This window comes from Mustela nivalis (genome assembly GCF_964662115.1).
Source record: "Mustela nivalis genome assembly, chromosome: 5".
In the NCBI taxonomy this organism is placed as follows: Eukaryota; Metazoa; Chordata; class Mammalia; order Carnivora; family Mustelidae; genus Mustela; species Mustela nivalis.
In genome coordinates, this window is record NC_139024.1 from 14031398 (window position 1) to 14046665 (window position 15268).

Below are 15268 nucleotides of genomic sequence, written 5' to 3' on the forward strand. Positions count from 1 at the left end.
CTTAGACCTCAACCGCATTATTTCTACAGTGGCCGATGGAATGCCAAGCTCCACCACCAGGGGAGGCCTCTGAACAGGGGCATTGTGCTACTGCCGGCCATTTGTTGCAGCATCTTGACCTCTAGGTGTCAGCAGTTAGTCGCTGAGTTCTGAAATTGGCCCTCCAATGGGGTTACCTGAAAGTTAAAGGCAGCCACACTTATGGTCACTTCCCTAGCTTTACCAACAACTTTTGAGCCCTTAAATCCCTGTATCAAATATTCATATTGTTTTGATTTTTCATTAATGAATCCTGATTGGCACAATATTTCATGCTAAGACTATTCCAGAAAGATGGGAATCTTGTATTGGTTGGTTGATCGGATCGGGTTTGTATACAGTGATGATCTCAGTCCAATGTAAAATAGAATTCTAAGGAGAAGGGCATGTAGTGGCTAACATTTGCTTAAAGTAATACCTATGGATGCCTAAAGTTAAGGGACTACTGAAGTCAAGAATTCAGGAACCCACATTGTCTACTGCTGTGGAATAGGAAAGAGAACTAGACAACTATGCATGCAGCATGTCAGCTCCTTCAGACTATAATAGAGACCATATGAAAGAACATGATAAGCCCAAGAACTTTATAGTCTTGGGTCAAGGCATGGCCAAAGACCCAGAAATCTTCTAAGACCCTTATGCTTGCTATATTGTTGATATAACCAAAAATCAGACCCAAGGTCTGTTGCTACAGCCTACAACTTTATAATGCAAGATGAATTCAAAGCCTTGCTAGGTCTCTTATGTGAAAGTGAGGCTTGTTACAGTGAAAAGTGGGCCCTGTGAATTGGGGAAAAGGACTTTTGGAGGACTTGGGTGAGCTTAATACTTTGAACCCCAAATCTTTCTGAGGCTTCCTTGCTGGCAGAAGTGAGCCTTTCCTCCCTGGTTTGTCCTTTATCTCTTGTTAGCAGACTCCACCAGCAGAAATTACCTAGTAAGGGGCTGCCAATCTCTTAAAATTCAATCAGACCAGAACTGACTGATTTGTTAAGTCTCTTGAACTTTAAGAAATAAGAGAGGTTTTTGTTTTTTTTGTTGTTGTTGTTTTTTTTTTTTTTTTTTTTTTTTTATAGAATTTCCCTGCTCTGTGAATAGAAGCATGTTTTGAAGAAGCTTAAGACTAAAGGAGGGAGGTGGAAATGAAAATCCAGTTTTGGGTTGCACATGTTCTCTAGCCATAACGATATACGTCTAGTAAGACCCTAAGGCTGATCCTTTTGATAAAGAACATATTTTAATTATGGTAAGTTTCTGCCTTAGTATTAATATGATTACATAAAAGAGAAATGATAGGAAAAAATGATTATTTGCTGATTTTGAATGGGCACTAGAACTCTAAATTTACAAATCCTTAAGAGTACGGTGATGCAGGCATTGGGGTAAAGCTAAACTGAAACCAGTGTGGGAGTTTGTTAGCTGTTTGTTAGCCCTCCTGTTAATGGAGAAAGCTGCCCTGCTGGATGAGAATGGGTCTCTATGTAAACTGAAAGAGTAGGAAGAGAGGACAGATGAGAAGGACTGACCTTCAGCTTGGTAGAGGAGGAAAGTGGAAATTGCTACCCCAACAGCTGTCTCTCAGCCTGTGATGGTCCTGTGGTTACATTTTTCGGCTCTTAGGAACTGGTATCCTAACCCAATCAGCTTGTTGCAAAGTGGAGAGACTGTTTTCCCTTTATTTGCCAACTTCAGTATAGTTACTGTAACTATAATAGTGATGCATTATAATTACATTGCATTTCCTGGCCACATGCCAGGCACTGAAGTATGAAGTGCTTTCCAGGTGTCAGTCCATTTAGTCCTCACAATGGCCCTGTGAATGAGATATACGGTTATAACCCCCATTATGGGTTTATAAAATCTGAACTTGTGAGAGGTTAAATTTCTAGCTAAAAATCACATGAGTAGCTAATGATGGAGATTAATCCACGCCCAGGGCTTTCTTGTACCAAATCCGAGACTGACCATTATACTATTCTGACTTCCTTCGGCCGCACATGGTCTTATATCCCATAGATGTTACCCATTGAGCTCCCCTCAAATCCATCCACCATTTCCACCACCATCTCTCTAGTTATGAACACTATAATCCTCCTAAAGGATTACTATAGTCGCTTCCTAAATGATCCACCTGTACCCATTTGGTCCCACCTCTGATCTGTTTTCATATTATAGCCAAAGGGAACATTTCAAAACATGAATCTGATCATGTTGCACGACCTACTAAAAACATTTTCATGGCTTCATGTGAAGAGGCATTGATTCAGGCTGGTCTTTCAGGCCTGCCAAGTCTGTCCCTCATCCCCCGTGAGCCTCATGGGGCCCACTGTCCCCGAAGCTGCCTCCCTTCCCTTGCTGTCTCTTCTGCAGACGGACCTCCTCCCTTCCTCCAATGCACCATGTACTTTTCTTCCGTAGAGCCTTTGCTTATGCCCTTCCCTTTGTCTCGAGTGCTCGTCCACACTGCACCTTACATCTCCTGCCCTTCCTAGCAGTCTTTCTGGTCATTAAACTAATTCGCCAAAATTATTAACTAATTCACCAAAGGCTCTCATAACATGTGTCTCTTCTTGGAGGTTGGGGTTTTATAATTATTGGTGTGGCTCTCTGATGAATGGCTGTTCCCAATCATACGGTAAGCTCTGTGAAGGCAGGAACTAGGCCAGGTTTTGTCTGCCCCTGTAGACACAGTACATCAGGCATAGAGTGGGTGTTCAAACAACAGTTGGTGAATAATAGAGGCTACAACAAACCTCCCCTGAGATGGGGGCTATGAGAAAGACAAGCCTTTTCCCAACGTCTGTAACATGCTTTGGCCTTGTGCAGGGGATGGAGACGAGCTGAGAGTGGAAGGTCAGCTCTTCAGACAACCAGGACTAGCCTGACAGCCCAGCCTCCAGGCTCCTCCTGAGCCTAGGAGGACTGTGTCTCATAAGGGAGTTTCACTTGATGGGAACAATGTTTCAGTCCTAGAATTTACAAGTATGGCCACTAAGAAAGCAACTGCTTGATACACAGAGCATTGAGTTTGTAAAATCCCTTATTCTGTCTTCAAAAGCCTTCGGGGTGAATTGGCTTTATAAAGGTGGAGACTGAGAGGGGGAATGGAGTCTGATCCTTTCCTCTTGAGTGGCAGGCCTGGAAGTCTGGAACCCAGTCTCATGACCACACAGGAAGAGGGTGCTATCTGGAATGACTCGGATCTTCCCGGTTTTCTCCACAAAAAGCTCTGGGTATCCAATAAGTGTCACCCTGAGGCAGATGGAGGGTATACATTGAGAGTGAGTCCCCCAAACAGCGCCCTCTCCAGGCTTAACTTCCTGGTGTAACAAATTCAGCCATTAGAGATTCATTCTTTGGTCTACAAAAAATGAAAATACAAGGAAAAAGAGCACATCAGATTGGTTTACCGGATTCCTTTCAGAAATTGTTGTTTTGATGAGATCTGGAAGAAAAAGGAGTTTGAAGAAAATGCACAGTTAAATCATGGAGTGTTGACAGCAAGTGAGGGAAAGGCAGGAAGCAAAGACGGCCCCTCCAATTAGCAAATTTAGAGAATGGAAAACTGTTTCGACAGATTAAGAATTTGATTCTTGCAACACAGCTTTCATTATTTTGGTTGCCATAATCCTGTTCGACTTGCGCTGCTTTGTTGGGGAAGGGAGACTGTGTTTGACTTTGCTTGGAGACCATAAAACCACAACAAAATAGATTCCCCTGAACGCTACTAGGCAACACCAGGATCTCCTCTCCACAACGCGAAGGACTTGTGAAAAAGATAAACGGCTCCCAATGTGTTGCATGCGTGCAGGGCGTCTTAAGAAACCGAAGGTGGTTCTGAAGCATCATCTTCATGAATAACCAGGAATAAATAGCACTAAGATGTCAAGAGACTTCTCAGGAAATCTGAGCTTTATAAACAACAACAAAGTCTATAGTCTCACCACTTTCCCCAAAATTGTTTGCAACTGATCTGACAGCCAAAAGGTCAGCTGTTAGGATCTTTTTGGAAGTTGATTTGAAAGGAGTGTGCTCAATGTCCTCGCTGAACTGCATCACTTCCTTCCTGGGACCATCAGGGAACCTCCCCAGCCTTTCAAGATAGGTTCTGCTTAGAAAGGTCAAGCGGGCAGTGGGAAGCCCGGGCGAAAGTTGGCGGCTAGTGCAGCGCATCTCTGCCCCGGCGTTCTCGGTCGTTCCTTCTCCTCCTCTCCCCCCGGAGGTGGACCCCGTAGAAAGGTTCCGCCAGAGGGTGGGTCAGGGCTCAGGTCTGCAGCTGTGGAGAAGCGCCGGAGGCCGTGCATCTCCAGGAGGTAGGGAAAGCCTCCGAGAGAGCCTCCAGCCCCCCGCCCCCGGCTCTTCTAGGGACCCGCTCATCCTGGAACCCGGCGCGGGGTTCCCGGCGCGGGGCGCGGGGCCGGGGAGGGGTGTGGCGGCGCAGGGGGTAGGACCCGCAGGCTGCCGGCGGGGTGGTGGCGGGGGCGGGGGGGTGTTGAGCCCGCCTGGCCGACCTCCGCAAGGAGCTTCAGTGCAGGGGGCGGGGGAGAGTGGAGGGGGGAGGCCTAAAACCTCAGGGTGCATACGAGGGGAGGACTCGATTGCAGAGGGAGGGCAGAGTCGCCGAGCAGCTGGGCGCAGGAGTGAGCGAGCGCGCGAGCGGCCCGGGGGAGCGCGGCTGCGGCTCTGCCGCGGGCAGGGAGCCGGCCGGCGCGTCGTACTCCGTAACCAGGGCGGCCCGGCTCCCCGCAGCCCTGCAAGCCGAGCCAGAGCTCCCGGAGCCCGCCGCCGGCCGTGCGCTCGCTTCGCTGCCGGGAACCTGGACGAGCCCGGGAGAGTGAAGGTAAAAGGAAAGAAGGAAGAGAGAGAGAGAGAGAGAAAGGAAGGAGGGAGAGAGCGAGAGCGAGAATATGAGTGTGGGTGCAAGCCGAACAAATTGCAAATTGTAAGCAAGTTTGTACTTGCACGTTGGGGTTGTGCGTGCTTAATGGGAGGGAGAGGGCGGTGATGGTGGTGGTGATGGTGTGTGTACGTGTCTGATACTCAGGGATGAGGAGATAAGGAGGTGGAGAGCGTCCTCCCCGCAGCTCGTACGTAGATATCCCTATTAATATCCCCCTCTCGGATTGTCATTTCCGCTTGTGGCACTTCTTTTGGGCTCCCGTGATGCAGAAGCAAAAGGCAGCCACCGTCTTGTGATGGTCGGTACTGTTGCTACTATCAGATGGGAGATGCAGGGCGTTGGGCAAATTCTAGGAGCCTCCCTTCCTCCACCCTCGACTATTTTAGGAAGGGCTGGGGGGAGGGGAAGCGGGTAGCACGGCCCAGGGCTCGACGACGCCGCGGAGGCCGGGGCTTCAGACTGCTGGGGTGTCGCCGTGCAATTGCTTCCAGGAGGAGCCTTCGCTAGAGGGCAAGAGAACTTTGATCTCCTCTCGGGAAAGAAGGTTTCAGACGGAGATTTTGCAGGGCTGCCTAAGGAGTGCTGTGAAATGGTGGTTCACAGGGCGGCAGGTGCATGGCAAAGGGCAGAAAAACAGTGAGGAATAAAGCAGTTCTCAGCCGCTAAGCAAAGAAAGCCCTTCTGGAAACCGGGGTGGGTGTGCTGCCCCGGGGTGCCAAGAGCTTGGAGGCTGCAAGTTCAGGCCCAGCCTGCGGAGAAACATCAGCCGTGAAACCAGGATTAGCATCCTGGAATGTTCATCTCTGAGCTTTTCAGTTTGGGGTGGAAAACCTGTATGTATCCGACAGCCTTCCGTGAACGTTCCAAGAAAGTTCTAAGCGAATTATTTTTCTCTTCTTGAGTGTCTATATTTTTGTCTTCATCTGAGAGCTTTTACTGAAGGAAGCACTTGTTTACCAAAGCCAGACTTGTGCAAGAGACAATGTAGTAATTTTCAGTTAAACAACAATCATTAATATGACCCACATCTGTACAAAAGGCTGATCTAATTCTTAGTCATGAAGATTTTTCTTTCAGACGCTTGATGAAAAAGAAATAGTATGGGTAGAAAGTTCCTAATATTGCCTGAACAGGGTAATAAATACACATAGCTGTTTGTTTCTTGTGTTTTTGAGCCTGTTCCTTACTTTGTGGCAAATTTAGAACAAAATGTACCAGATCAATGCTAACTTAATACGTTTCATGCTGAAGATAAAGGCATGGCTTCAGACTGACTCAGATAGTCATATTGCTAGCTTTTGATAATATTCACTATTATCATCATAGACTCATTTTTATCTTTCTTAACTAGTGATTTTTTCAGAAACTGGCTTGTTCCTGTTCTCACTGTCCCCGTATAAAAATTCTTGTCACTTGATTCCTTCCTCTTGCAGGGGAGCAAGGGGTGGGAAAAAGCAGTTTATGGGTCAGACTCTTTCAAGAATGGCTTGTAGTTCAATGTGCAGGACAGGCTCTCTGAGAAGTCTGCAGCACACACAGCTTCTTGGAAATGAAAGGAGGTGTAACTGAACAGGATGTAGGAAGCCCTCGGCTAGGCAAGGTTGGTAACATTTTCTCAGTTCTAGATGCTGCAGCCACACCCATGGCCTGTCTGTGACTGTCACGTGGTTCCCAAGGGCTCCTGGGAGGGAATCTGCATTTCTCCTCCTCTTAGATGTGTTGTAGGTGCCCTTCCTTGTGATCTAATCCAGCCAGAGCTAGTGTTTGGCAGGCGGATATATATACTCTAGCGAAGTAGGGGAGAAAGGTAACTGATACCTTGGGGTCTGATTTATCCTCCAAGCTTACCAAAAAGTGTTGAACCATGACACATCATATCCATCATGTTGATCAGCTCTGTACTTTGTCTTTTGCTTACTTGTTTACATTTTTGTTCTCCCAGAAAAAGGGCTGATTCTTACTTGTTACCCTGTACAGCTCATAATAATGAATAATTCACAGTACTGTTCACTGATAACCCGTACACATACTTTAGTCGTGTATTTATATAACTCCAGATGTCCATCTCCTTCCCTACTGCTTAGCCATCTTAGTGTTTATTAATTAGTACCATTGCTAAAGGATGAATGCAAGAAAACAATAATTAAATTTAAAATTAGACACTTCATGTGACTCACTCCAGCAAAGAACTTAGATGTAAGGGGGTGGAGGTGTATTTGTTGGCTTTTTAATTTTTGTTTAATAACGATTTTTAATAGGGGTCTTATCCTTATACACATTTACACATCTACTTTAGTAATATTTATATTTTGTTCTGCTCTGATGCGGTGTTTTATGCTCTCAGCCCATTGTTTTCAGGTAGAAATGAAGCACATCATCTCTGGTGGTCACAGGATTTGCAATTTTCTGCTGTAGTTTCCCAATACCTAAAATTGTAGTTGCATTACTTTACCATGTGTTCTTGGGGCCTCACTGTGTTCTTCCCAGTGTTTTCTTCATGCATTTCTTTTTAGGAGCACAAACAGGAAACTCTTCTGGCAGCCTGTTGTCCATTTTGCTTAGAGACTGGAGACTGGAGTTGAGTTTTGATGATTTGCTGATTTGAGGTCAGCAAATTTGATGATTTGAGATTTGATGATTTGCTCCAGAGCTTTCCACAGGTGCTGCTAGAAGAGTGTATGGTTCAGATAGGAGAACCCCCCTCCCTCCCCCCGCCGCCCAGAGCAGACAGCATCCATTCCTCCTGCTTTCTGCACAATCAGTGCAGCAGCAGTGGTCATCGATTGGGCATTCAATTTGCTCACACAGTTCCATGGACAGAACTCACCCTACTTTGTTGTAGTATTATTGATAACATCTCCCCCTCTAATAGGTAAGCTGGAAGAAGGGCTTATCTGTCTTGTTCATTGCTATTTCCTCAGTACCATTGTCCTTTATGAATAGTTTCTCCATACATTTTTGATGTGTGAAATAAGCACTGGGCTCTTAATTCTCTGCTAGCTGTGGTGGATATACTTAGCTGCGGTGGGTTTCTAGTTCCTTCTCCTGGAAGGATTTGGAGATCGTGCTGGAGACTGTTCATTGGTCACAATCTATCAATGTCTACCTGATCTTCCCTTTCTGTCCCAGTACAGGAGCCGTCCCCACCGCACCACTGCCCACAATCTCCTGCACCTATGAAACACCTTTTAAATTTCCCTGAAGACGGGGAGCTTGTTGATGGTGCTGGACCTTCCTCTGATGTTCTGGCTCTTAGGTCCTGCCCACAACCAGATCACTGCTAGGTAATCTGTCACTTCCAGGAGTGAATTTCAAGCTCTTATGACCTTGTACGAGTCATTATTTCAGCTGTCACCTATGCTGCCATTGACTTTGCAACTGACAAGCACACTGGAGAGCGTCTCTCCATGTTGGACCCACTTCACATATTGCATATTGGAGAAACTGAGGCCAGGAGAAGGAAAATGGAAACCATATATTTGCTGGAATTCTGTTACATGCCAAGTGATCTGCTAAGAATATTACATATTGATCTTTTAAAGTCTAACTATACAGGGTGCCTGGGTGGCTCGGTTGGTTAAGCAGCTGCCTTTGGCTCAGGTCACGATCCTAACATCTTGGGATCGAGTCCTATATCAACAAGCTCCCTGCTTAGCAGGGAGTCTGCTTCTCCCTCTGCCCCCCTCCACCCCCCTCAGCCCTCTTGTGCTGGAGTATGTGCACTCTCTCTCTCATTCTTAAAAATAAATAAATAAAATCTTTAAAAAATTAAAAAATATATAACTTATGCAGGATAAAATCAAACTGAATTGGCAATAAAATAACTTCACTTTACAGATTAAGAAATAAGTGTTCAGGAAAGTTAACTTTTCTTAAGGTCATATGGACACAATTTAGACTCTGTTCCAGATCTTTCTTAGTCCACAGTATGTGCATGTCCCATAGGTACCACATCCCCTGTGATAGGCCATTGTTGAGGACCTCCACACAGACAACCAGCTCAAACTCACCCAGCCGATTGGAACAGAGCTAAACCTAGAACTCAAATCTTCTAATCCCCAGTCTCCTTTTATATTTGTTTTATTAATTTGAAATTTTTTATATATGTCCCTGTAAGTGAAAGTATCAGTAAAAAAACAAGATATCATAATTTCACAATGGAGGAAATGTATGTATACATGAATGATGAAAGCAAATACTTTATCTTATGTCTGAAAAAGGAAGGATATTGCATTAACTTCTTTTGCAGTGAAGAGGAAGAAGTTTTCTGGGGGTTCTCTCATCGAGGGAAAGTATTATGAAGTTGACTCTAAGAACGTATAGATCAAGGGCTTAGCATGTTTTTAGGGATGTACTTGGTATCGATGGTGGGGATGTTAAAACAAAGCGAGTTATAGACTCTATGCCTGCAGAATGCTCGCTGTCTACTTAGAGTTGAGGCTAACCACAGTGATGAGTAAAAGACAAATCATATTTATAATCATATAGATTGTTAGTGCTGAGTCTATACTGGAGTGTTTAGGGACAGCTTCAAGCTGAGTGTGGGTCCTGGGTCAGGTGTTTAGGGATCCTTTGGGTCTGCTCAGCTGACAGTGCCCCACACAGGGGTGGGGGAAAGTTGTTTAGCAAGGATAGGAATGTATAAGGTGAAGAGTGTTGGAAGTAAAACCCGCATAGGCCTCCAGGCTGCTAAGCTCAGTTGATGGCGCCATGGCCCACAGACCCTCAAGTCAGAATCCCAAGAGTCTTTTCAGACACTTGGAGAACCCTACCAACTGCTTCCTAGCTCCCCTCCCTGATCAGTCACCAAGTCCTGCACATTTTACCTCCTAACGATTTAAAGATTTTGTCTTCTACTCACTCACTGTCTTGTTTCAGTCTGTCATCATCTCCTATCTTGACTCCTCAGATACTTTCCTAACTGAACTTTCTGAATCTTTCAGTCTTGTCTTCTTCAAACACACCCTTAAAAACTGTATCTAGAATAATCTAAATTATACTTGGGCACTTTCAGCTTAAAATCCCTCAGTGGTTTGCTGTTGCCTTCCAGAGAATCAGGACCAAGCTTCTGAGCATAGCACACAGGGCCCTCAACCATCGGTGCTACCTCCTTCTCCAGCCTCAGCTCCAGAATGTCACCTGGTAGAGTCCTTCATGATCTCCCTATTGGTAATCCCACATAGAATCATGCCGTTTCTTGTGTCCATGACTTGGCTTGAGCTATTCACTCTGACTGGCCTGTGCTTTCATATTTTTCTCCGGACTAGCTCCAACTTGTTTACGAAGACCCTGCCAAGACATTTTTGCAGAACCTTCTTATTGGTTTAAATCCCATCCTTTGCATTTTTCACCTCTACATTGGCACTTGCTCATGACATTGTTCTATTATTTTCTTCTATATTGTATCTTCCACTATGTTCAAAGCTCCTCAAAAAATAGAATCCATGTCATATTCATCTTGGGACCACCAGCTTTGAGCTCTGACATCAGAACACATTTGTTATACTGTAGAAGTAAGACTGGATACGTAACCTGCACTTGGACATAAGCAAAGAAATTCTGAGTTCAAAAGATAGGTATATATATGATGTATATATATATCAAATATGTTTCAAATACTTGATATATGTATCTCATATATACCGACAAAAGAGGAGGAGAAAGAGTTAAAAATTAATCTATTGTGTAGTATGATTGTGAACTAGAAGAAGGAAGAAACATGGTGATCTGTAATGCAGTGACTTAGAGAAATCTTCTTTAATTCTGTAATTCTTGATTGATAGTAGGAGCCACATCTTTCATGAACTCCAGTGCTAAGCAGGGGCTGGCTTGGGATAGCTGAGTTAAGATGAATTTCTTCCTTCATCACTATTTAGTATATATATATGTAGTTAGCTAGCTAGCTAGAGTTCAGAAAGTTGTATTCTTGCATTTGGAGAACTTAACTTTCTATTAGTTTAAAGGAGCCATTTGTAAGATTTTAGGCACTTCCCGCTATTTACTAGTCTCCAAATTATGGTGGATTTTGCATGCGGGCAAGTGGAATATTTTCCCCCAGGAGATGAAGGCTGCTAATGGACACATAATTCCAATAGGGCTAAAGGCCTTGATACATGATAGGCTAGCCATAAGTAATTATTTATCCTCTGAGAATCCCGTAGAAAGCTACCCACTGTGAGTCACCTCTCTAGCCCAGAAGCTCACAGGTATTGGGTCCTCCTTCTACCAAATATCTTTTCAAGGAACCTAGAGAAGTTGGTCTGGGTCTTCTCGCCCTTTAGGGCTGTTCACTACACCACTTCACCCTAAATTGCTCAGAGACCAGTATATCCTTCCTTGCTCCATATACCTCTCTGATGGTTTTGCACACCAGGAAGCCGCCATATGCAATGTTTTGCATCCTTTTGGATATAGTATTCTAAAACAGGTAGTATCAGCTTTGCCTTCATGCATGCCAACCAGATGCCAATGCATACCAGTTTTAATCATGCCATTTAAAAATCAATTATAGTTTGTAATTATATTTTGTTACGTAACCAATCTCTCATAAATGATATTGCTTGTATGACCATATGGTCAGGTTACAATATCATTTTTGATAACAATCCTAGACTCCTTTTGGTCTCTTTTTTCCCTTCTGGCAGGTGGACCATCCCACATGTATGTGTTTTCTTGACAGGTTTGCCTTTACCATCTTCCCCTACCCCAGCCTCATCCTTTTTCTTTACCTTCATCCTCCTCAGGCAGAGATGCAGTGTGAGTTGTAATAAAGTGTCATCTCACATGGGCCACCTTAGTGTGGCCCCTTGGTTAAGCTTCTTTCCCTGGTCCCTCTTCACCCTCCTCTCCTTTCTTCATTATTTCTCCTCTCCATAGCAAAACCTTCTCTTCAACTAACACTAGAGTTAGGAAATCCTTAGTAAGAGTAAATGTCTCTCAAACCATAAGAGACTCTTAATCTCACAAAACAAACTGAGGGTTGCGGGGGGAGGGTGGGTAGGGAGAGGGTGGTTGAGTTATGGACATTGGGGAGGGTATGTGCTATGGTGAGTGCTGTGAAATGTGTAAGCCTGATGATTCACAGACCTGTACCCCTGGGGCAAATAATACATTATATGTTAATTTTTAAAAATTGTAAAAAGAAAAAAAAAGTAAATGTCTCTCAGTATGAAGTTTTCATCAACTACTCTCCTGTCTCTATTTCTCCTTGCTCAATCCAGAATGATGACTTAAACTTGACCAAAATAGAGAATTCAGGAAGGCGGTACAAGGGTTATGGCTTCTCTGTGCAGGCCACCCCCAGCCCCCAAAACCTTAGCCTTCAACCTGCTTTAGAGTCTTTCTGTATAGGAAGAAAAGTAGCTAAATCAAATCCATTTTGACTACTAAAAACAGAATATTTGAAACTGATGTTGTTAGAATAATATACTTTTACATTTTTACTGTTTTAATTCATCAAATTGTTATTAGAAGTTAAGATTATCTTGTTATTTTAATTTTTATTTTTAAATTTTAATTCTAGGGTAGTTAATGTACAGTATTACATTGGTTTCAGGAGTGCAATATAGTGATTCAGCAATTCTGTGCCTTACTCAGTGCTCATCTAGAAGCTAAGATTTAATCTCATTCCTGGAAAGTGTACAAATGAAACAGCAAAATAAATGTACAAAGCAGGCTGAAATAGCATTGATGGGAGAACTTGGGAATATTGAGAAATAGGACTCCCTGTTTTGACTTCATAATACATTCACTTTCATAGATCGATGGGAGAAATTATAGTTTAAAAAGAAAACATGGAAGGGGCGCCTGCGTGGCTCAGTTAGTTAAGCGTCTGCCTTTGGCTCAGGTCAGGTCAGATCATGATCTCAGAGTCCTGGGATCCAGCCCAAGGTCATGCTGCCAGCTCAGCAGGGAGTCTGCTTCTCCCTCCTCTGCCCTTCCCCCTCCACTCCTGCCCTCTGTCTCTCCTCAAATAAATAAATAAATAAAATCTTAAAAAAAAAAAAAAAAGAAAACATGTAATAAGGAAACCTATCTTTCTCAGCAATCATCTTTTTATATATGTCTCCTGTACTTTGTCAGATCTAAAGACTCCTAGCATTTGCCAAGTACTTTCTACATGTTCCACTTGGTAATGAATCATCTATTAAAACTGAAGAGCAATAGTTTTCTTTTTAACATTAGGGGGATCTATGTAGATTTTTAAAAAAATATCGTACCTTTTATGTTTGTTTTCCAGGTACCTGAGTTCACTTAACAGAACAGTCTTAAAATAAAAGAAGGAAAAGAAAAAGGGGTCCGGTCTTTGGAAGCGCTGCCCCCTCGCTCGCTGCAGTGGGATTCACGTGCGACCCTATAGACCCAGGGAGCCCAGGCATGTTTCCCTGAGTGGTGTGCTGCGCCTGCGCCCTGGGGCAAGAGTCCCTGGTCAGGGGGTCCTGCTGCAGGAAGCACCATGGCGGCTTCTAGGACGGCCTCACGGTCTCCTCGGGACATTGCCAACGTGATGCAAAGACTGCAAGGTAAGGGGCAGAGCGGTCGAGACCGGTTTTGTATTTTTAAGTACACGTTAAAGTTCAAATACCAGCTTCACTCAGGGTCTTTTCAATGTGCTTGCACTTTATTTCCATTTTAGGAGACTACAAGGAATCAAAAGGTGATGTCTCTTTTCCTAGCCTTTTCAGACTAGTCCCTGCTCTTTCCAGGTGCTGTCTTTTTCATGTTGCAAAAAGACAAAGATCGAGCTCTCTGTTTAGCTTGGCGTGTCTGCATTAGTGCGACCTTGACGGTTAGTCAGTGGCCTGTTGGGAATCCAGTGATGGTCAAACTGCCCCTCAGTCACCCAGGACGATTCCCCACTGTGACCGTGCACAAGGTTACGATGATGGTGACAGAGATTATACACGCTGGCCAAATAAGTTAACAGTAGTTTACTTATCCCAACTAGAAAGCTCTACGAGATCTAGAAAGTCTTTAAGGAAAATGAGGCAGTGAGGCCCAGAGGGTCTGTGACATGACAAGACTAACAGTGAGGGGCAGCGTGGCGACGGGAACCACATTCCGCACTGCTGTTTTTTCTCTAACAGCACATGATGTTCTAGAAGAGAATTAGCCCTGAAATGTCCTGGCAGCTTATGGATTAATTCTGTAATGAATAAATTATGCAATTAATAAAGTCATTGTGAATCAGACATGCATTTAAACATGTATATTCCTTAAACCATGGAAATAATCATCTGTCAGCGTATGAAAATATCCCTTCCTTGTCACCATCCTAATGCTGCCTCTCCCCAGCGTCAGAAGTATATTTTTAGAGGCAAAAATAGCCAGATTTAACAGGGTTCTCTTCTAGTCTTTGTCAAGAGAGCTTAAAGGTAATGCTACACTTGGCTTGTTGTTTTTCGAATCTTTCCAGCAAGTGATCGCTGTGATTCGCACCACAGCCATCATAATAATCTCTAATAGTCCCACTTTCTCAGTTTTACAAGGTATTTGATGTGCATAGCGGTCCTTTCCAGTGAAGGACTCTTGACTTTCAAATACAGATGAAGACTGTGGATATTCACAGCCCAGGGCATGCTCTCAGCTAGAGCAAGCCAGGGAGTTTCTTCATGTCTGACCAGGGACCACGAATTTCACTGAAACTTCTGTAATCACAAGGATCCTGCTCATTTTGGGTTGATTGTCTTGGGCTGATTTTTGATGCTTTAGTTCCAGTGATGCTTGTTTCACATTTATTGCTGGAAGACCTCATTGTCATGCCAGAAAGAGCCTGGTGGGATGAAAGATCAGATCCTTGCTGAATATGTGGGCACAGACCTCCTCAGTAGGCTAAAAAACAAAACAAAACAAAACAAAGCAAAAAAAAAAAAAAAAACCCCAAAGCCCTCTGATTGGGTCTACACAATGCCAAGGGTCTCCAACTGAAGTTGTACATCTTTATTTGGGGAGATTGAATTCAGAATGTAGAGTTCCATTTTTCTGTCTGTGTCTGTCTTTGCTGCTTCCTGGGCACAAATTCCTGAACCATTTTGTGCCTCAGTGACCTCATTTATGAAATGATAGGAAGGAGCCTAGAAAATCCCTTATAAAACTGTGGGGGAGATAATTAGGTAATAAAGAAGATTTTCCTTTGAGTCTATTTAATGTGAAAATTCTCTGGATGACATATATGTATACACACACATACACACACAATAAAACAAAATTGTAGAGACTAAATTTGAAAAAAATTCAGAATCAGATTATAATTTTATGAATAGCTTACTCTTTATTTTTTTTTAAAGATTTTATTTATTTATTTGACAGACGGAGATCACAAGTAGGCAA

At 43.7% G+C, this 15268-nt stretch overlaps 1 protein-coding gene across 25 annotated transcripts in view; it reads left to right on the forward strand.

The window, feature by feature from the left end:
• Nucleotides 1–4067: 4067 nt before the first annotated feature.
• Nucleotides 4068–15268, forward strand: part of SYNE1 (spectrin repeat containing nuclear envelope protein 1) — a 464577-nt gene continuing 453376 nt past the window's right edge. For 10 of the 25 annotated variants that reach the window (XM_082730035.1, XM_082730057.1, XM_082730039.1 and 7 more), the window contains exons 1-2: nucleotides 4073–4352; nucleotides 13179–13461. In XM_082730035.1, the coding sequence (XP_082586161.1) occupies nucleotides 13395–13461 (67 nt within the window). In that variant the 5' untranslated portion in view covers nucleotides 4073–4352; nucleotides 13179–13394. Of the gene's footprint in view, nucleotides 4353–4469; nucleotides 4880–13178; nucleotides 13462–15268 lie in introns of those variants that run through there. The other 15 variants (XM_082730048.1, XM_082730049.1, XM_082730045.1 and 12 more) reach the window with 8 other exon arrangements.